Source organism: Monodon monoceros, unplaced genomic scaffold, assembly GCF_005190385.1.
Source record: "Monodon monoceros isolate NGI ecotype Baffin Bay Population unplaced genomic scaffold, NGI_Narwhal_1 Super_Scaffold_10, whole genome shotgun sequence".
Taxonomy (NCBI): Eukaryota; Metazoa; Chordata; class Mammalia; order Artiodactyla; family Monodontidae; genus Monodon; species Monodon monoceros.
Window position 1 is genome coordinate 55141092 of NW_021703766.1, and position 25938 is coordinate 55167029.

The window sequence follows — 25938 nt, forward strand, 5'->3', positions numbered from 1 at the left end:
TTGTCCCTTCTATCCCTCCACATTTTTCTTCTCTGTGCTAATGTCTCTGCCCCTGGGTCCATTTTCATGAGTCTGACAATGTAATCTTTTTAACGCCATTTCATAGGGAAGCTCTGAACAGCTGTGGGGTTTGTGCACTGCACAAGGCAGCACATCTCGTCCAACACTACGCACATTTTTGACATTTAGATTTAATATGACTATATTCCAACATGTAAAAGTAAAAAATGTCTTAAGGAAGGGGTGCCTTTAACAAAATTTTCACACAAAGGCGCACTGTGGGCTGGCAATGTGACTATAACATGATGCCCTGTGGATTCTACTGCCTAAATAGTTATGAATCTGCATCTCCACCAACCCTCTCAGTATCTCCACTAACCCCTGGTTGGAGTCCCCAGCTTCCCCCACCTGGATGACTGTAATAGCCATTGCACGGGTCTCCCCCCAGTATTCCTAACCCCTCAGTAACAATGCAGATGGATCTCACAAACTGTTAGGGGCTGAACTGTGTCCCCCTAAAATTCATTTGTTGAAGTTTTAACCCCCAGGACCTCAGAATGTGACTGTATTTGGAGACAGGGTCGTTAGAGAGGTGATTACATTAAAATGACATCATCAGTATGGTCCCTAATCCAGCAAGAGGAGATTAGGACACACAGAGGGATGACCACGTGTGAAGCCAAAGAGAGAGGCCTCTCCCTGCCGACACCTTGATCTTGGACTTCAGCCTCCAGAATCATGAGAAAGTATCAATACATTTCTGTTACACCAGTCTGTAGTGTTTGATTGTGGAAGTTCTAGCAGGTTAATGCAAAAACATAATGTTGAACAAAAGCGGTGAGACTTAGAATAAGTGGATACGTGATGCCATTTAAATAAAGTTCAAAAACAGCCTAACTCAATCGACAGTGAGAGAAATCAGGATGTGTGGTTCATGGGAAGGAGGTACTACCAGGGTCTCTGGGACAAGGAATGCCCTGTTCCTGGATCTGAGTGTTGGTTACGTCAGTGGGGCCCCTTTGGGAAAATTCATTAAACTCCACACGGTTGATGTGTTTATTTTTTTGTACTATGCTAAACTTCCAGGAAACGGTTTATTTAAAAATGTATCTGAGGGCTTCCCTGGTGGTGCAGTGGTTGGGAGTCCGCCTGCCGATGCAGTGGACAGGGGTTCGTGCCCCGGTCCGGGAAGATCCCACGTGCCGCGGAGCGGCTGGGCCCGTGAGCCATGGCCGCTGAGCCTGCGCGTCCGGAGCTTGTGCTCCGCAACGGGAGAGGCCACAACAGTGAGAGGCCCGCGTACCGCAAAAAAAAAAAAAAAAAAAGTATCTGATATTGTATGACTCTGTTTATGTGAAATGTCCAGAATAGGCAAATCCCTGGAAACATAGAGTAGATTGGCGGTTACCAGGTGCTGGCGGGGAGGGGAGGATGGGGAGGGAATACTAATGGGTACCGGTTCTCCTTTGGGGTTGATGAAAATGTTCCAGAACTAGGTGGAGGTGATGGTTGCAAAACATTATGAATATACAAAATGCCTCTGAATTGTACACTTTAAAATGTTCAAAATTTTATGTTATATATATATATATTTATTTACATTTATATTTATTTATTTATTTTTGGCTGCATTGGGTCTTCGTTGCTGCACGCAACGCTGCACGCCAGTTGCGGCGAGCGGGGGCTACTCTTCCTTGCGGTGCGCGTGCTTCTCATTGTGGTGGCTTCTCTTGTTGCAGAGCACGGGATATAGGCGCGCGGGCTTCAGTAGTTGTGGCGCATGGGCTCAGTAGTTGTGGCTCGCGGGCTCTAGAGCACAGGTTCAGTAGTTGTGGCGCACGGGCTTAGTTGCTCCGCGGCATGTGGGATCTTCCCGGACCAGGGCTCGAACCCGTGTCCCCCGCCTTGGCAGGCGGATCCTTAACCACTGCGTCACCAGGGAAGCCCAATGTTATATATATTTTCCTATATTTAGTGAGAGCTGCCACTGTGACACTGTCTTTGATGCCAAGGAGGATAGTTATGCTCTGAGTGCCCCAGGGAAAGTTTTCAGTAATGGGAGGTCAGGTTAAATGACAGAGGGGGTGTGGGGGTGGGGGCGGGGGACTGATTTAAGATTCATGACAACTACATGCCACGTATGGTCCCTGACCTGAACAAAGTAAGGATAAATGGTGTTTAGGGCTGAAGAGTCGTGACATTTGTGATTTACTTTTAAACTTATCTAAAAACATGAAAGAAATAGGCTAAGATGTTATGGACAGTAAAATCTAAGTGATGTTACATGAGGGATCAATAGGCCAGTGGCTCTTAAACTTCAGTGCACAACAGGAAGGACACCTGGAGGGCTTGTGGGAATGCTGGTTCCTGGGCCCCCGAGTTTCTGGGGTGGGGTCCAAGAATTTGCGTTGCTAACACACTCCTAAGTGATGCTGAGGTGCTAGTGGTGCTGATCTGGGGACCACCTTTTTATTTTTATTTTTTTTCGGTATGTGGGCCTCTCACTGTTGCGGAGCACAGGCTCTGACGCGCAGGCTCAGTGGCCATGGCTCACGGGCCCAGCGGCTCCGCGGCATGTGGGATCTTCCCGGACCGGGGCATGAACCCGTGTCCTCTGCATGAGCAGGCGGACTCTCAACCACTGCGCCACCAGGGAAGCCTAGGGGACCACCTTTTTAGAACTGCTGCATCAGACAACTGTCTTGACTTTTCTGTGTGTTTGAAAAATGTTCACAAAAAGTTAAAATTTCATAGCGTGGGTGGGAGGGGGTTCCTGAGGGAGCAGGGCCTGAGCGGACCTGGAGGGAGGAGGAGGGCGTGGGTGGGAAGATGCTGAGGAGAGCTTGTCTCTGACCTGGATCTTCCTAGGCTGAGCTTGAGTGCTGAGGGGAATGTGTTTCAGAGCTACCTGGGCTGCCCTCAAGGCCACTGGTGGGCAGCCTGTGTCCCTGGGGAGCACGTGGTAGAACCGGGCATGGGGGTGGGGAGGTTGGGATGCTCTAGCAGAGAAGCTGGCCCTGGGGAGCAGGGAGGACAGACAGGGAGCCTGGAGGCCAGAGGCTGGCATTATCACAGGGTCCAGATTGGGGGGAGGGCTGAAGATGGGGAGGGGTCCTTGAGCAGAGGAGGCTGAAGAGGAGTTGGGAGGCCAGCTCTGGAACACAGGGCTGGACCCTGTTTGGGGACATGAGTGTTTTCCTCTTCAATGGTGTATGTGTGTGTGCGGGGTGAGCATTCTGGGTGTGGCCACAGCTGGGCATCCTGGTGGAAGGTGGCTTGCAGTATGGGGGCAGTGTTTAGGCTGAACCGGGCTCCCATTTACTCAAATTTGATTCCATGACCTCCTGAGGCACGGTCCTGGGCTAGCTGGGAGGAGCCACCTACTTACAGAAAAGCAGGTCCTTTGGCAAGTCACTTTACCTCTCTGTGCCTCAGTTTCCTCATCTGAAAAAGGAGGATTATAAGAGCACCTACCTCCTGGGGTTACTGTCAGGGATTAATGAGTTCATACTCACTGTAAGTGAGTACGGGGAGTTAAAACTGAAGTACTTAGAACAGTGCTCGGCACATATTGAGTATCAGATAAATTTTAGCTACCACCATCACCACCATCACCATCATCACCACCATCACCGTCATCACCATCACCATCATCATCATCATCACCATCATCACCACCATCACCATCATCACCATCACCATCATCACCATCATCACCACCATCACCATCATCACCATCATCACCATCATCACCATCATCACCATCACCACCATCATCACCATCACCATCATCACCACCATCATCACCAAGTCCCTGAGATGCTATATCCAGGCAGGACTATAAAGTGGTCCAGAGCATGGGCTCTGGATTCAGACTGCCTAGGGTTGTATCAACTGTCTAGCTGTGTAGCCTTGGACAAGTCATTGAACCTCCCTGAGCTTCCTTGGCTGTAATATAGGGGAAAGACAGAACCTACAGTGAGAGTTTGTTGGGAGCATTAAGTGATGTAGTGTATGCCAAGGCCTTAGTACACTGTACCTGGCACACAGCAACCTCAAAAAAATGGTTACTGTCAGAAGGTGAGGGGAGAGCACAGGGCAAGGTGGGATGGTGCTGGGTGGGTGTGAGAGTGGGGACAGGCTGAGCAGAGACCTGAAGGAACAGAGGTCTCCATCCACATTCCTGGAGACAGGGAACCGCATTGTACCACAAAGGGAAGAGCATGTGCAAAGGCCCAGAGGCTGAATGGTGAAGTGCTAGATGGGGAGCTGAGGCTGGCAAGGGGAACAGGGGCTACTAGGGCAGAGCCTTTGTCCTGAGGGCGATGGGGAGCCATGGGAGAGGGGTCAAGTGTGGTGTGTGGGTTAGAAAGGCGCTACCTTCAAAAAGCCCCAGAGTCGGACCCCATCTCCACAGCCCAGTCCCCCACCCATCATCTGAGCCACCATCATCCCTTGCCTGGATCACTGCAGTAGCCTCCTACACAATCTGATCTCCGCTCAACACCCAGAGGGATCCTTTCAGATTGTACCACATCCCAGCCCAGAGCCCAAGTCCCTCCAGAGGCCCATGAGGTCTCCACGATCAGGCCCCTGTTTCTTTTGAACCTAATTCCCTTCCCCTTTCACTCTGTTCCAGCCACCCCAGCCTTCTTACTTGCCCTGGAACACACCAGGGATGTTCCTGCCTCAGGGCCTTCGCACGTGCTGTCCCTTTCCTGGTATGCTCTTCCTCAGACATCCACAGGGCTCCTTCCCTCACCTCTCTCAGGTCTCTGCTCAAATGTCACCTCCTCAGTGAGGCCTTCCCTGACACCTTACCTAAAATACCAACCCTCCCCCAGCATGCCCTCCGCAGCACTTATCACCTTCGAACACACCATATTGTTTGTAAAAATCGGGGTAAAATTCATATCACTTAAAATGAACCATTTTAAAGTGTGCAATTCACTGGCATTCAGTACATTCATGATGTCGTGCAACCACCACCTCTAATTAGTTCCAGAACTTTTCATCACCCTGGAAGGAAACCCGGTACCTATTAGCAGTCTCTCCCCGTCAACCCCCACCAGCCCCCGGCACCCACTAATCTGCTTTCTGGCTCTGTGCATTTGCCTGTTCTGGATATGTCACAGAAACGGAATGATACAATAGGTTGCCTTTTGTGTCTGGCTCCTTTCACTCAGCACTGTGTCTTCAAGGCTCCTCCGCTTTGTAGCATCATACCGTATCATTCGTCTCTTTATTTTGACTGTCCCTTAGCTGCCTGCCCACTGGAACACGAGCTCCATGAAGACAGAGAATTTTGTCTGCTTTGTACTGATGGGTCTCTGGGGCCTGGCGCACAGTTGGCACTCAGTAAATGCATACTGGTGTTGATTGCATCCAGCTCCGGGGTCCACTTCTCTCTGTTCGGTCTGGGCCTGGTCTCCCCAACACCAAGGGCTCCCCTCCCACCCCGCTCCCCTCACCTGCAGATCTGGTTGTGAAGGAACCTCCTATGGTTGGGCCTCCTTTTGGGGGGCTGGGTCTGCCGGGGGTGCAGGGTGCGCAGCACATAGGCGGCTGCCCCCGTCACGAAGGCATACAGCTCCCGGGGGCCGGGCTCGGAGATTCCAGAGGCTGACGGAGCCCCCGGGTGCATGGCCAGGGTGATCTGGAGTAGCTCCCCACAATGCTGCTCATAAAGCAGCCCCCCAAATCTGTGAGGGGCAAGGAGCAGCCAGGGCTGTAGGTTCAGGGCTGGGGGGGGGGGGGACAGGAAGAGAGATGGGCTTTGGGAGGGTGGGTGGGCTCTGCAGGGAAAGGCCCTCCCCGGGCTGGCAGAGGCAGGGCCTGGGCAATTAGAACATCCCTGAGGTTTGAGGCACCTGTAGGTGGGGGTCTGATATAGGAAGGCAAGGGGGCAGGGAGGGGAGGGGTCTTTCTGTGTGCCCCCCAAGGGCCCAATTAACACATAGTTGGACCTGCGATCTGGGACAGTGCAGTGTAGGTGGGGGGCCAGAGAAAAGCTCCTGGAGATGGCCAATTAAGGGGACAAAGCCCTCATTAGGGAAGCGAGGCCAGGAGCAGAGTCAACCGCAGCGATAGCAGTGATTAGCGTGGAGGAGCCATGATTGCAGGCTAGTGGAGGGGCGGTGGGAGGCTTGGGTGCCGGCTGGGAAGGAGGGGAGGTGGCCCCCGGGGGGCATGCCGGGAGCCCCCGCTGTGGGCAGACGTCCCACATCCACCCACCCACCTCCAGACCCACTTGCCCGTGCCTCCTTGCCTCCCTCTGCTCCAGGCCTGGGGTCCCAGGGAAACAGCCTCAGAGAGCAGCTTGCCGGTGCCCAAGGTCTTCCAGCCTGCAGGAGGGGCTGGCTTCGGGGGGGAGGGTTGACCCCCAAACCCTGCGTTTCATTTCATACCCGAGCTTCTGAGTGAGCAGGGGAGGGGGGACACCTGTGGTATGGGCCTCGCTGCTCAGGTGGGTGACATGGGTGACAGCCAGGCTGTGGCAGGAGCGGAAGAGAAAACATGGGCATGGTTCCCCCCAAGGCATTTCACTGGGGGACTTGGGGGCCCTTGTGTTTCCGGGGGGCTGGGACATGGCAGGGAGGAGGGGCTGGCTCCTGGGGCTGGGAGTGGGGTCCTCTTGTCTCTGGAGGGTGTTGGCCAGAGTGGGGGAACCTGGTCTCCGCTGGTGTGGGAGGGAGGGAGCGTCTCAGTGTTTGCTCTGAGAAGACTGCGTTGGGGGTTTGTGTCGGGAGGTATATGAGCGTCCTGCGGATGCCCTAACACATTATCGCAAACCTAGTGGCTTAAAACCATGCACAGGGTCTTCCCTGGTGGCACAGTGTTTAAGAATCCAGCTGCCAGTGCAGGGGAAACAGGCTCGAGCCCTGGTCCGGGAAGATCCCACTTGCCCGTGCACCACAACTACTGAGCCTGCGCTCTAGAGCCCACGAGCCACAATTACTGAAGCCCACACGCCTAGAGCCCATGCTCTGCAAAGAGAAGCCACCGCAATGAGAAGCCTGTGCACCACAATGAAGTGTAGCCCCTGCTCGCCGCAACTAGAGAAAACCTGTGCACGGCAGCAAAGACCCAGCGCGGCCAAAAATAAATAAATAAATAAATATATTTTAAAAAACCCCAAAACCATGCACAGGGATTCTCTCGCAGTTCTGGGGGTCAGAAGTCCAAGATGGGTCCCACGGGCTAAAGTCAAGGTGTTGCTTCTGGCAGCTCTAGAGGGAATCTGTTCCCATGCCTTTTCTGGCTTCTAGAGGTCTCCCAAATTCCTTGCCTCGTGGCCCCTTCCTCCGTCTTTAAAGTGCATCGCCCTGCCCTCTGCCTCTATTGCCCCATCTCCTTCTGACCCCGACCCTCCTGTCTCCCTCTTATAAGGACTCACTGCATAATCCAGGATCATCTCCCCCTCTGAAGATCCTTAACTCCACCACACCTACAAAGTCCCTTTTGCCCCAAGTCGCACAGTTGCAGGTTCTGCAGGTTAGGACGTCGGCGTCTTTGAGGCGGGGCACAGAGGGAGAGGCTTGGCCCCAGTGATGGCTCCTCCCGGGCTCCCCTCAAGGCCACGTTAACTGGGCCAGTGGTTGCAGCCACTGAGGCTGAGCCTGGGGCTGCCTCCGGCGCCCCCAGCACGCAGGCAGGGAGAGAGACACAGAACAGCGAGAGCTTCCCCCAGGGTTCCCCAGTGCCTGACACGCTGCACCTCGGTGAGGCCGCCTGCCCCTGGGCACTCACAGGAAGGCATCAGTGTCCCTATTTCCCGAAGGAGAAACTGAGGTCCGGGCACACAGTCACCCAAAGTCACAGGCAGCTGAGCTGGGGGATTTAACCCACATGGGGAAAAAAACCCTTAGGAGGGAAACTAAGAACTTTGTAAAAGCTCTCATAGTTGTTAAATACTAAAGTATATTATTTCTAAGATCTATTATAAATATCCTTTTTGTCCTCCAAATGATACCTTGATAAAATTATCAGCAGCAAATTATAAAAGACTCTGGCTCAAGAAGAGAATATACATAGGAGTCCTTCCTCCCACCCCCGGCCAGGCGGCTTGTGGGATCTTAGTTCCCTGACCAGGGATTGAACCTGCACCCTCAGCAGTGAAAGCGCGAAGTCTTAACCGCTGGACCGCCAGGGGATTCCCAACATAGGAGTCCTTTTGTTTATATATATATATATATTTTGTTTGTTTGTTTATTTGGCTGCACCAGGTCTTAGTTGCGGCATGCGGCATCTAGGTCCTTGACCAGGGATCGAACCCGGGCCCCCTTCATTGGGAGCGCAGAGACTTAGCCACTTCCACCAGGGAAGTCCCAAGGAGTCCTTTTGAAATGAGAGCTATCAAATGTGATATAGTGTAATGTTAGGGAATAATTTTTAAAAAAACGAAACAAAACTCCTTGCCACCACTTGGGAGATCCTGTGTCCTGATTCCATCTTCCATTACCTCACTGGTAAAACTGGGATAAGAAGGTAGCACAGAGGGGAAATTCTCCAAGCTCACACAGCGAGTAAGTGGCAAGGCCGGGGTCTGAACTTGAGATAGCATAGGCCCAAGATCAGGCCTTTGCTTCCCAGGCCCACTCACCATCCAGCAATGCCAAAGGCAGCATCGGCACAGCGGTGGCATCCCGGTGGGCAGTGGCAGTGGCAGAGGCCCAGCCAGGTGCAGGGCTCAGGGTGGGGACCACCAGGCAGAGGTTGCCAGAGGTCCAGTCCCTTGGGAGTGTATTGTGAGCTGCAATCAGTGAGGCCAGTAGCAGCAGGTGGACCAGACGTCAAGGACCACCCATGCGCCTCACCACAGCTGAGGACAGGGCAGCGTGGACACAGGTGTGGGGACGTGACAGGCCCCCTGTGCTCCGCCCCCGGCCCCTGTGACTCTCCGTCTGTCTGTGACTCTCACCAGCTCTGGTGTTGTCTCTCCATCCCCCTTGCTCTCTCCTCCTCTGCCCCCTGGCTCTCCTGCCCCTCGCTGGGTTGTCTGCAGCCCTCTCCTCTTCACTGTGTCTCTGATGATGCCTCCCACCACTCGTGTGCTTCTGGCTTCTCTCACCATCTCTGTCCCTTTCACCACCTCTCGAGTGTCTCTCAGACTTTGACTGCCTCTCTGTCTTGGTCTGGGCAGACTCGTGTGTGTGTGTGTGTGTGTATGTGTGTGTCCCCTGGACATACGTGTGGTGTTGTGGGTTGGCATGGAAGGTTTCCTGTCCTGTTGCTCTCAGGCCCAGAGGGGAGGGCCCAGGGTCCCTTGGCAAGAGGCTAGGAGGGAGCAGACCCCCAGGTCTCTGGAGGATTGGAGGTCAGAGCTCAGGCCCCAGGACAGGCAAGGGGCCACCCCTGCATGGCTGGAGCACGACCTTTGCTAACCCAGCTCCAGGAGGGGGCTCACATCCAAGCCATCAGAAGCCAAGGGCAACATCTGCTGGCCAGCTCTGTCCCACCGCCAGACCAGCCTGGAATACACTGGGGGCCACCGGCCGGCCGGCAGGGTCTGGCCTGGGGATGTTCCACCAGGGGGCGCCAACGTCCCAGGCTGGTGCTGGGACTCCCCGCTGGAGTGTCCTCAAGGTGTGGCCCCCACTTTTGAGCCCTTCTCCCCCTGTTTTCGATCTTGATAAGAGTTGCTCACAGCTCGGGGCTGGCTTCATCTGATGTTTGTTGAGGACCTGCACTTGCAGGTATGAGAAGGTATTCACAGGTTCCTTTCTCCTATCCCAGCCCTTGGAATTGGGGGTGGGTGGGGCGCATGTAATCATTCAACAAACATTTATGGGGACTTCCCTGGTGGTCCAGCGATTACAACTCTGCGCTCCCAATGCAGGGGGTCGGAGTTAGATCCCTGGTCAAGGAACTAGATCCCGCACGCTGCAACTTAGAGCCCGCGTGCCGCAACTAAAAGATGCCGCATGCCACAACTAAAAAAAATAAGAGATCCTACATGCCGCAACGAAAGATCCCGCTCGCTCAAGGAAGATCCTGCGTGCCGCAACTAAGGCCCAGCGCAGCCAAATGAATAATTAAAAAAAAAAAAAAAGCATTTATGGAGCACCTACTGTGTGCAGAAGCTGCGGATGCAGTGGTGAGCAAGACAAGCACTGTCTGTCCCTGTAGGAGTCTGGGAGGGAGACGTCTGTAAACAAGAAATTATGGTTCTGGATGTGCTGTGAGGATGCTGAGACTGGACAGTAAGTTGGAGGCCGGATGGGGCAGGGGTGCTACTTCAGTTGGAGAGGCCCTCTTTGAGAAGGTTATAATTGTCTTGCAACCTTAATGGAAGAGGTAGCAGCCAGGAGCTTCCCAGGCAGAGGGCACAGCAGGTGCAAAGGCCCTGAGGCAGGAGCAAGCTTGAAGGGAGTGAGAGAGGGAGAGCGATGAGAGGAGGTGAAGTCAGAGAAGTGGATGGGGGCCAGACCCGCGGGGCTTTGTAGGCTAGGCAGAAGTTGGGTTATGAGGGCAAGAGTGATGGGGAGCCATGGAGGGTTTGGGACAGAGGTAGTTCCCGGAGTTCAGGGCCCTGCCCCAAACCTCCTTTGCAAGCCTCGCTGACCCTGCCCCTACATCCCTCTCCAGTGTGTGTGTGTGGGGAAACTGAGGTGACAGGGCCAGGCTGGGAGCCCAAACAAGGCTTGCCCCTCCTTGCCTCCACCCTGCTATGCTGCAGCACTCTCTTCACCCAGTCCAAGAGGGACTTTGTTCCCCATAAAATTTATTGTAAAAATGTACAGGTGGCAGGTTCCTGGTGTCCCCAGCCCATAACTCAGAGGGGCCAACACTGTCGTATTCATCTTACATCTTTTCTTCTGAGAAGAGCGATGGACTGAATCGTGTCCTCCCAAACTCATGTGTTGAAGTCCTAACCACCATACCTCAGAATGTGACTGTATTCACAGATAAGGTCTTTAAAGAGGTAATTAAATTAAAATGAGGTCAGTAGAGTGGGCCCTACTCCTATATGACTAGTGTCCCTACAAGAAGAGGAAATTTGGACACAGACAGGTGCAGAGGGGAGACCATGTGAGGACACAGGCAGAAGGTGGCCGTCTGCAAGCCAAGAAGAGAGGCCTCAGGAGAAACCAACCCTGCTGACACCTTGATCTTGGACTTCCAGCCTCCAGAATAGTGAGAAAATAACTTTCCGTTGTTTAAGCCACCCAGCCTGTGGCACTTTGTTATGGCAGCCCGAGCAAACCAACACAAGAAGTGTATTTGTTATCTGTGCTGCATAACAAATTACCACAAACACAGTGGTGTAAAACAACGTGCATTAATTTTCTCACAGTCCCCGTGGGTCAGGAGTCCAGGCACCACAGTTGAGCTGGGTCCTTAGCTCAGGGTTTCACAAGGCTGCAATCAAGGTGCAGGCTGAGGTCAGGGTCCTCTTCCAAGCTCGCATGGCAGAATTCATTTCCTTGCATCTGTAGAACCCTTGGAGGCTGGTGTCTTCAAGGCCAGCAGGAGAATCACTGATATTCCACTGCTCTGACCTCTAGACCCAGCTTTAAAGATCTTGCCTGATTTGATCAGGCCCACCCAGGAAAATCTTCTTGTATTAGGGTTCTCCAGAGAAACAGAACCAATAGGCTCTATCTTTATCTATCTATTTATCTATCTGTCTATCTAGAGAGATTATATATATTACATATAGAAAGAAATCTAGGAAATTCCCTGGTGGTCCAGTGGTTAGGACTCTGCGCTTTCACTGCTGAGGGCCTGGGTTCCATTCTTGGTTGGGGAATTAAGATCCCGCCTGCCACGCAGCCAAAAAAACAAAAAACAAACAGAGGGGTCTGTTTTCCCCACACAGATGGGACCCTGTGAACTGTCCTCCTCCAGGGAGTCTGCCCTCGTTTCCCCCCAGGCTGGGTGAGGGGTCTCCTCTGGCTCCCACGCCCTGGGCAGCCTCCATGGGCTTCTGACATGCATGTGAGACCCGCTAAATAGGCCTTGGATGGAGCTGGACACTGGGGCTGGAGACCCCGGCCTTGCCCCCAGTTAAGTCCCTTCCTGGTTGCAGGAATCACTTCCAGCTCTGTGCCTGGCCAAGAACCTTCAGAGAGCCTTTATTTACTGCCCTGCCAACCCCAGTGAACTGAGGGTGATGCCCCTTCCATGTGGAGAGGCCTGGCAGGGCAGGGCAGGCTCGGGCACCCCATGAGAACCCCTAGAGATGCTGGAAAGGAGCATCCTCAGTCTGTGGGAGGCACAGCCTGGCCCCTTGGTTCCTTCTTCCTGGGACAGCTGACAGCTGTGACTTGGGGACTTCTCTTGCCTGCCCCCTACCCTCCCCCCCACTTAAAGTGTATCTCTGCTCTTTTTACTCCACTTATGTGAAAAAGGATATTTTATTTTATTTTTTATTTACTTTTTTATTGGAGTAGAGTTGCTTTACACTGCTGTGTCAGTTGCTGCTGTACGGCACGGTGAATCAGCCAGACGTATACATACATCCCCTCTTTTCTGGACTTCCTTCCCATTTAGGTCACCACAGAGCACTGAGTAGAGGTCCCTGTGCTCTACAGCAGGTTCTCATTAGTTCTCTATTTTATACATAGTAGTGTGTATATGTCAGTCCCAGTCTCCCAGTTCATCCCACCACCACACCCCACTTTCCCCCTTGGTATCCATACGTTTGTTCTCTACGTCTGTAGGATATTTTATTTTTAGTCTCTGGCCTTGGGAGTCCTGTCTTTGCCCCAGCCACCTCCTCTGGGGGGTTGGGTGAGGGCTGCTCCAGGGAGAGGTGTCCCCAACCCCAATCCTCTCTTCTCCAGTGAGTGCAGGCTGTGCTGTCACCAAGGTGTTGGACTGAGTGGGCAAAACCAGAATCGAATGTCCACACAGCAGGACAACCCCCACTTCTAGAGGGAAGGGAGGCTGGCCGAAAGGCTCAGGTGTCTCGGGTCCGGGAGCACTGGTGGGGGCACGGTGAGTGGGACCTGAGCCCCCTCCATGCTCTGTAATCAGAGTGGGCAGGGCCCAGACTCTGGTCCTGGATGAGCCACCTTGGAGCTGGAGTGCCCCAGAAGCCTGGCACACGTCCCCCACTACCTGGAGTGTGGCTGGTAGGGATGGGTGAGGGAGAGTGGAGAAGAGGGAAGGGCTAGGCTCCCCAATTCCTACCAGGGTTTCTCCTCTCCTTCGACTACTTCCTTGGGATGGGGGTGCAGACCTTGCCAATCCTTTTGGCTGGGATGGGGGTAAATGCAGAGACACCCCCACGTGCACACAGGGCTTGTGGGACGTGAGTGACAAACTTGGGCCCAGGGAAGTGTTGGGTAGGTAGTCTTGGCCACCTTCAAAGACTGCAGTCCCCACTCCCATCCCTGTCCCCCATGGGAAGAATGGTTCACCTGGCTGGCAAGGCAGGGGGCTCAGAGGGACTGGGGCTGGATGGGATGCCTGATCTAGTGGGAGGGGTTGCGAAAAGTACCTGGGGCGGGGTGTTGTTGGCCAGAAATAAGAATGCCTGGGGGGACTTCCCTGCCAGTCCAGTGGTTAAGACTCTGCGCTTCCACTGCTGGGGGCGTGGGTTCAATCCCTGGTGTTTGATCCCCGATCAGGGAACTAAGATCCCGCGAGCTGTGTGGCGTGGCCAAAAAAAAAGGATGCCTGGGGACTGGACAGGCGTATGTCCAGATGTTTGCTTAGTCCCACATCAAGTCTTCACCCACTGCCCCAGCTCTGGACGTGCCCCCACGCCCATCTCTCCTGCTGTATTTTTTCTCCGAGACACTTAGCGGCACATAGCATGGGATACGTGTTATTTATTTATTTATTTATTTTTAACATCTTTATTGGGGTATAATTGCTTTACAATGGTGTGTTAGTTTCTGCTTTATAACAAAGTGAATCAGCTATACATATACATATGTTCCCATATCTCTTCCCTCTTGCGTCTCCCTCCCTCCCACCCTCCCTATCCCACCCCTCCAGGCGGTCACAAAGCACCGAGCCGATATCCCTGTGCCATGCGGCTGCTTCCCACTAGCTATCTACCTTACGTTTGGTGGTGTATATATGTCCGTGCCTCGCTCTCCCTTTGTCACAATTTACCCTTCCCCCTCCCCATAGCCTCAAGTCCATTCTCTAGTAAGTCTGTGTCTTTATTCCTGTTTCACCCCTAGGTTTTTCATGACATTTTTTTCCCTTAAATTCCATATATATGTGTTAGCATACGGTATTTGTCTTTTTCTTTCTGACTTACTTCACTCTGTATGACAGACTCTAGGTCTATCCACCTCATTACAAATAGCTCAATTTCGTTTCTTTTTATGGCTGAGTAATATTCCATTGTATATATGTGCCACATCTTCTTTATCCATTCATCCGATGATGGACACTTAGGTTGTTTCCATCGCCGGGCTATTGTAAATAGAGCTGCAATGAACATTTTGGTACATGACTCTTTTTGAATTTTGCTTTTCTCAGGGTATATGCCCAGTAGTGGGATTGCTGGGTCATATGGTAGTTCTATTTGTAGTTTTTTAAGGAACCTCCATACTGTTCTCCATAGTGGCTGAACCAATTCACATTCCCACCAGCAGTGCAAGAGTGTTCCCTTTTCTCCACGTCCTCTCCAGCATTTATTGTTTCTAGATTTTTTGATGATGGCCATTCTGACTGGTGTGAGATGATATCTCATTGTAGTTTTGATTTGCATTTCTCTAATGATTAATGATGTTGAGCATTCTTTCATGTGTTTGTTGGCAGTCTGTATATCTTCTTTGGAGAAATGTCTATTTAGGTCTTCTGCCCATTTTTGGATTGGGTTGTTTGTTTTTTTGTTATTGAGCTGTATGAGCTGCTTGTAAATTTTGGAGATTAATCCTTTGTCAGTTGCTTCATTTGCAAATATTTTCTCCCATTCTGAGGGTTGTCTTTTGGTCTTGTTTATGGTTTCCTTTGCTGTGCAAAAGCTTTGAAGTTTCATTAGGTCCCATTTGTTTTTGTTTTTATTTCCATTACTCTAGGAGGTGGGTCAGAAAGGATCTTGCTGTGATTTATGTCATAGAGTGTTCTGCCTATGTTTTCCTCTAAGAGTGTGATAGTTTCTGGCCTTACATTTATGTCTTTAATCCATTTTGAGCTTATTTTTGTGTATGGTGTTAGGGAGTGATCTAATCTCATACTTTTACATGTATCTGTCCAGTTTTCCCAGCACCACTTATTGAAGAGGCTGCCCTTTCTCCACTGTACATTCCTGCTACCTTTATCAAAGATAAGGTGTCCATGTGTGCGTGGGTTTATCTCTGGGCTTTCTATCCTGTTCCATTGATCTATCTTTCTGTTTTTGTGCACATAGCATGGGATACGTGTTATTTATTATGTCTTGTTTATTGCCACCCTTCACCCCCTGTAGATTTTGTAAACTCACTGGGACCGAACTTTTGTTGCCCCCTCCCAAGCCCCCATTGCTATATCCCAGCTCCTAGGGCAAGATCTGGGGAGGGTCCTGGGTAAGGACTGAGAGTCTGGACACTGCAGAATCTGGACTGGGTGCCTCTGATAACTTTCTATGATATCTGTGTCAGCTGCAGAGGACTCCACATACAAGGCTCCATGAGAGGTCCAGCTCAGGGATGGATGGGGGGACAACTCCTCTTCCCGGCTGTGTCCCTGGAGAGCCAGACACGGTGTTAGCGTCCCATCACTCACACCACAGGGCTGTTACTGCTGTCTTGAAAATGAGCCTGTCAAATCTGCACAACTTTTTTTTTTTTCTCCCCAAAGAGGCACCAGGCCCCGAGAGTGGGAGCCAGTTGCTCATAGGGGATCCTCCCTCCATCCCCAAGCCTCTGTTAGCGACCAGAGCCTGATGTGTTGAGGAGCCTTGGATACAGACCCCAGGGGGCAGGGCCTGCAGGTCTCTCCTCTTCCTAGCTTTCCCCTCTTTACTCCTTAACAGCTCAGAACTCTCCTCAGGTGTCCCTCCCCCACCCCACCCCCGCCCCGCCGCCCCCAGTGCCTCTGGCAGCTTCGTTTCTGGCAGGGGAGGTGAAAGCTGAAGTGAGAGGAACGTTTGGGCTGAGCTGGAAGCCAAGGGTTTTATATGCATGAATTCACTGCAGATTTCATAAAGACCCTGCGGGGCAGGGACAGGTCCAACAACTCAGATCACGCCTGAGTCCCAGCCTGCCTGGGGGCCTTGGGAAACTGCATGGGAGGCTGTAAAAATTCGCTCATTCAACAGAGTGCCGTCTGCTTCTGATTAAGCCCCTTGTTGGTTGTTGGGGACACCTGGGTGGCAAAGTCAGACCCCATCCGTCTGTCCTAGAACAGAGATGAGTGCCGCTGAGCATGTAATGGGACCCCACCTAGCATAGGGGCTTTCAGGTAGTTGAGAAGGGACGCGATAAGGGTAGCTGTCAGGCTGAAGAGGATTGCCTTGGAATAGTGGTTCTCAGCCAGGGGACCTGCAGCCAGGTCTGGAGACGGCTGTCATAACGTGTGGTGGAGGGGAGCCGGGTGGCGAGGAGGGCTGTTGGCCTCTAGTGGGTTAGGGTTAGGCCACTATGCTTCTAGCCACCCTACAAGGCACAAGACAGCCCCCACAGTAAAGAAAGACCCGCCCAAATGTCACCAGTGCCATGGTTGAGAAACCAGTTGGATGACTCGCAGAAAAGTCAGTTTGACTTAGAGGCCGAGGCTGGTGAGAGCTGAACATGGAAGGAGGGAGAGGGGATTCAGGACAGCCCCGTTTTCCCCTAAGCCCCCAGGCTGCGAAGGAGGCAGGGGTCCCTGGTGCCCTGGGCAGCCCCCTGCATAGCAGGGCCCAGTTTCCCCAACAGCCGCACTAGCGAGAATGCAACAGACGCCCGGGAACCGCAAGCACGTGGTACCTTTGCGGTGCAGGAAGCACTGCGGGCCTCAGTTTCCCCAGCGGGGGAAAAAATGGGAGCCCCGAGGGCCTGGTCGTGGGGCCAGGCCAGGAGTGACCACATCCCTGGTGGGCGACGCCTGCTCGGGAACCGCGCCGCGGGAGAGGATTCTACCACAGACGATAGGGAGTCGATGCTAATAAAGGGGAACGTGCGACCCTGCGTCCCAACCCAGCTTTCCCCGGCCTTGGGCCGACCCCCGCGACCGCCGCAAGGACCGAGTGGTCGGGGTCCCGAGAGTACTACAACTCCCAAGATGCCTCGCGCCGCCCGCGCCAGGAAGGGCCGCCACAGCCGGCGGCCAATGGGGGGTACGGAGGCGGGGCCTCTGCGCACGTGGCGTCCTGACGCACTGACGGCGACGTCGGTGTTTGTGTGCGCGAGAGGCCGCCGATAAAGGTTGGGTGCCTCGCGCCGGGGGCCGTTGGGAGGGAGCGTGCCCCCGCCCCCTCCCCGGCCCCCACTCCTACACCGCCGCTGCAGGGGCCCCGCCTTCCCATCGATCCCCGCGGGAAGGCCCTGGGTCTCCCCAGCTCATTCCCCGGTCGGGGCCGCAGGTGAGAGACCGGAGGGGAGGGGGTGGGGGAGGGACCGGAGGGCGGAGACGTTGGGGAAACGGCGAACGTGAAACCGGAAGGGATGCCTTAAAGGGAAGGGCGCTACTTCACCTCCGACTTTTGTCCGCCGGGCCGGCTCCGACTCTTTAAAGGGCAAGGGGCTGCTTTTCAAAGGGCGGGGCAGGTTGTGCAGTTTATAAAGAGCTTCCCGCTTCCATCACCCCCCCGCCTCCCACCCCCCGAGAATAAGTTGTCTCTTTAAAGGCCGGTGACAGTGTCCCAGGTACTGAAAGAAAAGCTTCTGAATCCTAGTGGCTTCAAAGCAGTCCCTAGTTTAGCTCAGAGAAGGTGGAGATGGTTGTGCAGGAGCAGGATCCTCTTAAAGGGGAAGTCGGGCCTGATTGGAAGGGTGTGGCCCGGCCTTTTGAAGAGGGTGCTCTTTACCAGATAAGATGGGTCCCAGCTCTTTCAGAGCATGGATGTCTCCTGTTTAAGGAATGCCGGCCTTCTGAAAGACACGTGCAGCTTCCTGGGATAGCCTCTTAAAAGGACTTGCTTATATTTTAAAGGGGACGCTCATCTTTTTAAAGGGAACCTTTACGGCTTGTGCAAAGGGATGCCCAGCTTTCTTTCATTCAAGATATGTTCACTGAGTACTCACTCTGTGCCAGATATTCTAGGCGCTGGGATGCAACAGTGAACAAGATGCCACTAGCATCTAGTGGACCGAGGCCGGGGATACTGCTAACCAACTTGCAATGCAGGAAACAGCCCCCTGTCCAGCTCCAATATCAACAGTGCTGATGCTGGGAAACTCTGATTATAAAGTAGGTTAGAAGGTGATAAGCCCTATGGAGAGAAAAAATAAGTCAAGGAAAGAGAATGCGGCATGCTGGGAGGGGTTGCAGAGTTAGGTAGGGTGGTCAGGGAATAATTCCCCAAGATGACATTTCAGCAAAGACTTGGAGGTGAGGGAGGGAGCTTACTGGATATTGGAGGAAAGAGGGTACTAGGCAGGGGCCTGTGTGGGCCCCCAGGTGGGAGTGGGCATGCCTGACCCGGCCCTGTGACCATAGTGCTCTGAGGGTTGGAGAGGCTAGCAGGACAGTCAGGGAGGGAAGGAAGCCATAAGCCGTGGGAAGTCTGAAGGTTCTTGTAAGGGGTTCGTTTTCTGCTCTCAAATGGGAGCAGTGGAAGGCTTTAGCACAGAGGAATGAAATGGTCTGTCTGTGTTGGCAGTTTCCATTCAGCCTCTGTGTTGGGAACAGACTGGGGTTAGGAAGAGTAAGGGTGGAAACTAGGAGAGCTGTCAGAAGGCTGTTGCAGTTGCCCAGGAGGGAGATGTTGGTGCCCTAGAAAAAGGTGGTAATGGGGGACTTGGTGGGAAGTGGCCAGATTCCAAGGATGCTCCTGCTCGAATAGGGGAATCGGCAGAAAGACTGGTCATAGAGAGTGAGAGAAAAAGAGGAGGTGAGGATGCCCTGGGACTTTTGGCCTGAGCAAGAATAAAGATGTTTTTGGAGATGGCGCAGACTGGGAGTGAAAGAGATATTTGTGGGGGACAGAGAGGGGAGAGAGCAGGAGCAAAAACTGGACTTAGGTTTTGGGCATGTTAAGTTTGAGTTGTCTATTAGGCATCCAAATGGCATAGTCTAGCAGGGGTGTAGGTTTCAAAGGACAGGTATCAAGTGGAGATCAATTTTGGAATTGTCCAATTTATAGATTGTGAAGTCCCAGGAGTGGGTGAGGGCTTCCAGGGAGAGTGTGGATACAGAATAGGAGGGTTGACAGAGCCCTGGACTCTCCTACATTCACAAGTAGGACTAGCACCTGAAACTGAGAAGGGTGGCAGGTGAGGAGCGCGGTATTCCAGAAGCCAAGGGGACTGGTTTAAGGAGAGAGAGAATAAGGCGTCCATTGGCCACTGAGCGGAGACCACTGGATTTAGCAACTAGGAGGCCATGAGTGGAGGGGGCTGGGGGAGGATCTGATTGACAGGGTTTGAGATGGGAAAGAGCATGTATTGATGGCACTTTTAAGTTGCTTTGCTGCAAGGAGACAGAGAGAAATGAGGCCATAGCTGGAGGAGGAAGTGGGGTGAAGGGTTTTTGTTTTTTTAAAGATGGGAGGGCTTCCCTGGTGGCACAGTGGTTAAGAATCCGCCTGCCAATGCAAGGGACATGGGTTCGAGCCCTGGTCCAGGAAGATCCCACATGCCGTGCAGCAGCTAAGCCCGGGTGCCACAACTACTGAGCCTGTGCTCTAGAGCCTGTGAGCCACAACTACTGAGCCCACGTGCCACAACTACTGAAGCCCACGCGCCTAGAGCCCGTGCTCCACAACAAGAGAAGGCACCGCGATGAGAGGCCCGCGCACCGCAACGAAGAGTAGCCCCTGCTCGCCACAACTAGAGAAAGCCCGTGCGCAGCAATGAAGACCCAACGCAGCCAAAAAAATTTTTTTTTTAAGTTACAAAGATGGGAGACCTGGCTTGTGGGTACACTGATGGGAACGGTCCAGGAGATGAGGAGAATCGCTGTAGGTGGGAAGTCAGAGTATTTAGGCCCAGAAGTAGGCAGGTGGGAGGGGGTAGTGCAGGGTTTCTCAACCTCAGCACCACTGGCATTTTGAACTGATTGTTCTTTGCTGTTTGGGGTTGGGGGTGGTGCTGTAGTGTGCATCGTAGGACGTTGAGCAGCATCCCTGGCCTCTGCCCACTAGATGCCAGTGGCACCTGCTCCTCCAGTCGACAGCCAGATAACCAGAACAGTCTCCAGGCATTGCCACATGTCTGCTGGGGTGGAGGGCGTGGTGGTGGTGGTCGAGGGAGCTTCCATTGCCCCATTGAGAGCCACCAGTGTAGTTGTTGGAAGATGGGAATGTTCTCTTCTGGTTGCTTTTATTTTCTCAGCGACAAGATTAATGGCAGGGTCACCTGCTAAGAGCAAGAGGGGATAGGAGAGAGATTTGAGGCAAGTATCACCTGGTGGGGTGGGTGAGTGGACCAGAGAAATGCAGCATGAGCAGTGCAGGGTGTTGGGGAGGGAGCTTTGAGATCCTTGGGCATGAATGCAAAAGGAGGCTGAGGCCAGCCAGTCTCCAGTCACCAGCAGCATCTGTGCTGGATAAGGGGGGCAGTGAGGGTGTGGATGAGGGGGCGGAGGATGCAGAGCCCGCAGGGTCAATGGGTGGTAGATGTGGTTGAACCTAGGGGTTCTGGGTTAGGGTCCCAAGAGGGAGTGGTGGAGCAGGATGAGTGGCGGTGGAGAGCGGATGCTCACAGAGGCTTTGTCTGTAGTGAAAGGTTTGGGGGATGGCAGCAGCAGCGGGTATTGAGGCAGGATGGGGATGAGGTCTTTAGAGGGACCAGAGGATCCAAAGCGCGGTGCTAGAGACCCCAGCCTTCTTCAAAGACACTGCCTGTCTTTAGAGGGGCTGAACATAGCCGGAAAGGCAGTACCTGGCCTCATAAAGGCCACGTCCAGTGGTCCAGCCTCCTGGAGGAGATGGCCGGCATGGCGGTGGTGGGGGGTAACCAACTCTTCCCAATTTGCCATAAGTTTCCCTTTTAGCACCCAAAGCCTTCCATCGTGGGCAGCCTCTCCGGCCAGAGCTGACCTGGACTCTAGGAAGCCGTAATCCTAAGGGATGTGTCCCGTGCCTCTTACAGGGCCAGCCCATGGGTTTGGGGTTGAGATAACCCGGTGTGTGGGCGGAGGTGGGGGGACCACCCGCCCTCACCTGACCCGGAATCCCTCCTCAGGTGTGATGGTCGGCTCCCACGCGGACATGGCGCCGGCCTCTACCGCAGAGGGGGCCGGGGAAAAGCCGGGCCCCGCGGCTCCTGCCCCCACGGCCCAGTATGAGTGTGGGGAGTGCGGAAAGTCCTTCCGCTGGTCGTCCCGGCTCCTGCACCACCAGCGCACGCACACGGGCGAGCGTCCCTACAAGTGCCCTGACTGCCCCAAGGCCTTCAAGGGCTCCTCGGCCCTGCTTTACCACCAGCGGGGCCACACGGGCGAGCGGCCCTACCAGTGCCCCGACTGCCCCAAGGCCTTCAAGCGCTCGTCGCTGTTGCAGATCCACCGCAGTGTGCACACTGGCCTGCGGGCCTTCACCTGCGGCCAGTGCGGCCTGGCCTTCAAGTGGTCGTCCCACTACCAGTACCACCTGCGCCAGCACACGGGCGAGCGGCCCTACCCCTGCCCGGACTGCCCCAAGGCCTTCAAGAACTCGTCCAGCCTGCGGCGCCACCGGCACGTGCACACGGGTGAGCGGCCCTACACCTGCGGCGTGTGCGGCAAGAGCTTCACGCAGAGCACCAACCTGCGGCAGCACCAGCGCGTGCACACGGGCGAGCGGCCCTTCCGCTGCCCGCTCTGCCCCAAGACCTTCACACACTCGTCCAACCTGCTGCTGCACCAGCGCACCCACGGCAGCGCCGCCGCCCCCGCCCCTCCGCCGCGGGAGCCCGGCGGCAAGGTCTTGGTCTCGGAGGCCTACCTACAGCGGCCCCTCCAACCCCCCAGCCCGCCGGCGCCCCCGCCGCCCGCGCCCCCGCCCGTGGTGCCCGAGCTCTTTCTGGCCGCGGCCGAGACCACGGTGGAGCTGGTGTACCGCTGCGACGGCTGCGAGCTAGGCTTCGGCAGCGAGGAGCTGCTCTTGGAGCACCAGCCCTGTCCCGGGCCGGAGGCGCCGCCCCCGCCCACGGACGCGCCCTCGGAGCCGCGGAAGGCCGACCCTCCCCCGCCGCCCTCACTGTCCCCGCCGTCCCCCCTGCCGCAGCCCCCTCCCGCCGCCTCTGCCCCTGGCTTCGCCTGCCTCCCCTGCGGGAAGTCCTTCCGGACGGTGGCCGGCCTCTCCCGCCACCAGCACAGCCACGGGGCGGCCGGCGGGCAGGCGTTCCGCTGCGGCAGCTGTGACGGCGCCTTCCCGCAGCTAGCCAGCCTCCTGGCGCACCAGCAGTGCCACGTGGAGGAGGCAGCGGCCGGGCGCCCGCCCCCCCAGGCTGAGGCTGCCGAAGTCACCTGTCCCCAGGAGCCGCTCGCCCCCGTCCCCGCCCCGCCCGCTCCCGCGCCCGCCCCGGCTTCCGCGGAGCGACCCTACAAATGCGGCGAGTGCGGCAAGGCCTTCAAGGGCTCGTCGGGGCTGCGCTACCACCTGCGGGACCACACGGGCGAACGGCCCTACCAGTGCGGCGAGTGTGGCAAGGCCTTCAAGCGCTCGTCGCTGCTGGCCATCCACCAGCGCGTGCACACCGGCCTACGGGCCTTCACCTGCGGCCAGTGCGGCCTTACCTTCAAGTGGTCGTCGCACTACCAGTACCACCTGCGGCTGCACTCGGGCGAGCGGCCCTACGCTTGCGGGGAGTGCGGCAAAGCCTTCCGCAACACGTCGTGCTTGCGGCGCCACCGGCACGTGCACACGGGCGAGCGGCCCCACTCCTGCGGCGTGTGCGGCAAGAGTTTCGCCCAGACCTCCAACCTGCGGCAGCACCAGCGCGTGCACACGGGCGAGCGGCCCTTCCGCTGCCCGCTCTGCCCCAAGACCTTCACACACTCGTCCAACCTGCTGCTGCACCAGCGCACGCACTCGGCCGAGCGCCCCTTTGCCTGCCCCATCTGCGGCCGCAGCTTTGTCATGGCCGCCTACCTGCAGCGGCACCTGAGGACGCATGCCCCGGCCAACGCCGCTTCTGGCCCCGCAGCCCCCGGCGCCGGCCCCCAGCCCCCTGCCCCACTGGCTGCCGCCCCCGCCCCGTCCGCCACCCAAGATGTCCACGTTCTACCCCACCTCCAGGCCACGCTCTCCCTAGAGGTGGCAGGAGTCACGGCCCAGGCCCCGCCCCCTGGCCCAGCAGCCCCCAACTCCCAGACGTTTCTCCTGGTGCAGACTGCTCAGGGCCTCCAGCTGATCCCCAGCAGCGTCCAGCCCCCCACACCCCCGCCTCCCCCCGCCCCCCCCAAGCTCATCTTGCTGCCCTCCTCCAGTACTGGTGGTGGGGGCAGCGGTGCAAGGCAGGGCCCGCGGGCAGTGGGGAAAGCTGGGCAGGGGGCTGGAGTAGTCTGGCTGCCAGGCCCTGGGGGGCTAGGGGTGCAGGGAGGGAGCAACACCGGGGCCAGCGCAGGAGCGCAGAGCCTCATAGTTCTGCAGAATGTGGGGGCTGGGGAGGCAGGGCCACAGGAAGTGAGCGGGGTCCAGCTCCAACCCCTTCGGCCAGCCCCGGAACTGACCACGGTCCAGCTCCAGCCGGCCCCGGGGGTGACCACGGTCCAGCTCCAGCCGGCCCCAGAGGTGACCACGGTACAGCTCCAGCCCGCCCAGGAGGTGACCACGGTACAGCTCCAGCCTGTAACGGGTCAGCTGTCCAATTCCAGTGGGGGAGCCGTCACCACTGAGGCACCTAATCTGCTGGTGGTTCAGAGTGGGGCAGCGGAGGAGTTGCTGGCGGACCCCGGCCCGGGGGAGCCCGGTGACGGTGAGGCCAGCACTGGTGTGGTCCAGGATGTGCTCTTTGAGACGCTGCAGACGGAGGAGGGGCTGCAGAGTGTCCTGGTGCTGAGCGGGGCTGATGGGGAGCAGACCCAGCTGTGTGTGCAGGAGGTAGAGACCTTACCCTCGGGGCTGGCTGAGCCGCCAACCCCTGGCCCAACGGGACAGAAACTGCTCATTATCCGCAGTGCCCCGGCCACCGAGCTGCTGGAGAATGGCAGCGTTGGGGGAGGCGCCGCTGCGCTGCAGCTGCTGGCCCCACCACCACCTGGCCCAGGCTCTGCTCCCGCGGGCGTCCCTGCGGCTCCTGCCTCGCAGATGGTACAAGTGGTCCCTGCAGGAGCTGCACCTGGGGGCATGACCCCACAGGGCCTACCCTCCATCCAGTTTGTCCAGACTCTGCCCGCAGTCCAGCTGGTGCACACGTTTTGAGTAGAACCACTGGTACCCCTTCCCGCCCCACACAGAGACCCCGACTCACTGTCAGCCTGGGCTGGGCTAAGCTGGGGGGAGGGGAACTGCAGGCTGGGCTTGCTAATAAAGACCAGAATCTCCGCTCCTGTGTTTTTGTTTTATTTGTGGTTTGGGAGATCACTGTCATGGCCATAGCCACCACTTGGGAACTTGGAGTCTCATCTCTTGCTTCCTGGTTCGCAGGTGACTTGCTTTGCGTCTTGGGGCCAGCCACTTCTCCTATGTGGGCTCTGTTTATCCTTTTTAAAAAAGGGATGCAACGGTCACTATATGGGGGAGGCGCTGGAATCTAGAATCCTGGTTCTGCCACTTGTTCTCTGTAAGTCACCCCACCGCTCCTCTCACGGAAAAATGGGTGGGTGGGAATGCCCATTCCGAATGTCACTGAGAGCCGGGGTGGGTTGGTTTGGGGTGGGGCGGTTTGGGAGCCCGTGGGCTCAAGATGCTGACGCGGCCCCTCCCGCGAAGGCCCTGGAACCTAAGAGAACCACTGAGTTCGCCGCCCTGCCCCCACCCCCTGCGCTCAGGTTGCTTAGGAACCAGGGGACGTCGGGAAGCAAGCGTGCGTTCAGCGCGCGACCGGTAAGTACCGCTCCCCCCCCCCCCCCCCCCGGGGCCCCCCCCCCCCCCCCCCGCCCCCCCCCCCGCCAGCGTCCTACAGGCCCCCTTTCTCTGTTGCTCCTCCCCTTGCAGGGTTGCCGCTCCCCGCCTTAGTCCATTCCCAGCCCACGCCCAGACTCTCCCCCCACCCGCTGCCAGAAGGTTGGCAACAGTTGCTAAGGCCGAGAGCAGGCACCGCCCCGCCCCCAGTGCGCTAGTCTGACGTCACTTCCGCCGACGACCCCCTTCTCAACCCTGCTCCCCCCGCACCTTGTCAAAAGCGAAGCGACCCACAGAGGTGCTTGCAAGTCCTTGTTCCTGCGACAGACGCCGTTCGGGGGCGGTTGGGGCAGAGAGGCTCTGGGCACTGGGGGGTGGGGAGCGGGGTCCATTCCCTGCCTGTGGGGGTAGTTTCGCTCACCCCCAGGGCCGCCCCGGAACCTGGAAGGGAGCCCGGTGTTGGCAGGTGTTGGCGTGCACCGGGCATTTAGGCGTAGATCGCTGGACACCACTGGGGGCCGGGGGGGCACCCCGAGAGACTTTAGAAAGGTCGATGGGTTGACGGGGAAGCCTGTCCTGTCTCGGACCTCTCTTGGGACCTGACCTGGGACATACTGTTGCGTGATCTGCAGCTGTGGGGCGCTTTGGGGACGAGAGGTGCCCTCCTGACGCTGACCGGCTTGTTTTCGCCAGGTGCACGCCTGCTCCCTTGGGGGCGCGGGAGCCTGGGGGCTGCCATGGCCCCCAGCCACCTGTCGGTGCGGGAGATGAGGGAAGATGAGAAACCCTTAGTGCTGGAGATGCTGAAGGTGAGAGCGGGCAGGGGCGCCAGTGAGCCTGGGAGGGTGGGGTGGAGGGTACCAGTGAGGGGGGGCCGGGACACCAGTGAACCTGGGAGGGGACGGGGACACCTGTGAGCC

General features: G+C 56.2%; 2 protein-coding genes across 5 annotated transcripts in view; both read left to right on the top strand.

Annotated features, from left to right (window-relative positions):
• Window positions 1-24458, top strand: part of ZNF628 (zinc finger protein 628) — a 61511-nt gene extending 37053 nt beyond the window's left edge. The window contains exons 1-2 of one of the 2 annotated variants that reach the window (XM_029244309.1): window positions 19834-19994; window positions 21216-24458. In XM_029244309.1, coding sequence (XP_029100142.1) covers window positions 19883-19994; window positions 21216-24376 — 3273 coding nt within the window. In that variant the 5' untranslated portion in view covers window positions 19834-19882 and the 3' untranslated portion in view covers window positions 24377-24458. Of the gene's footprint in view, window positions 1-19833; window positions 19995-21215 lie in introns of those variants that run through there. The other variant, XM_029244303.1, reaches the window with a different exon arrangement.
• Window positions 24459-24658: 200 nt separating this feature from the next.
• The window catches only part of NAT14 (N-acetyltransferase 14 (putative)), a 4302-nt gene continuing 3022 nt past the window's right edge, over window positions 24659-25938 (top strand). For 2 of the 3 annotated variants that reach the window (XR_003797046.1, XM_029245369.1), the window contains exons 1-2: window positions 25150-25316; window positions 25712-25827. Coding sequence is in view for 2 of the 3 variants with exons in the window: in XM_029245369.1 (XP_029101202.1) it covers window positions 25756-25827 (72 nt within the window). In the remaining variant the exon portion in view is untranslated. Of the gene's footprint in view, window positions 24738-24945; window positions 25001-25149; window positions 25317-25711; window positions 25828-25938 lie in introns of those variants that run through there. The other variant, XM_029245378.1, reaches the window with a different exon arrangement.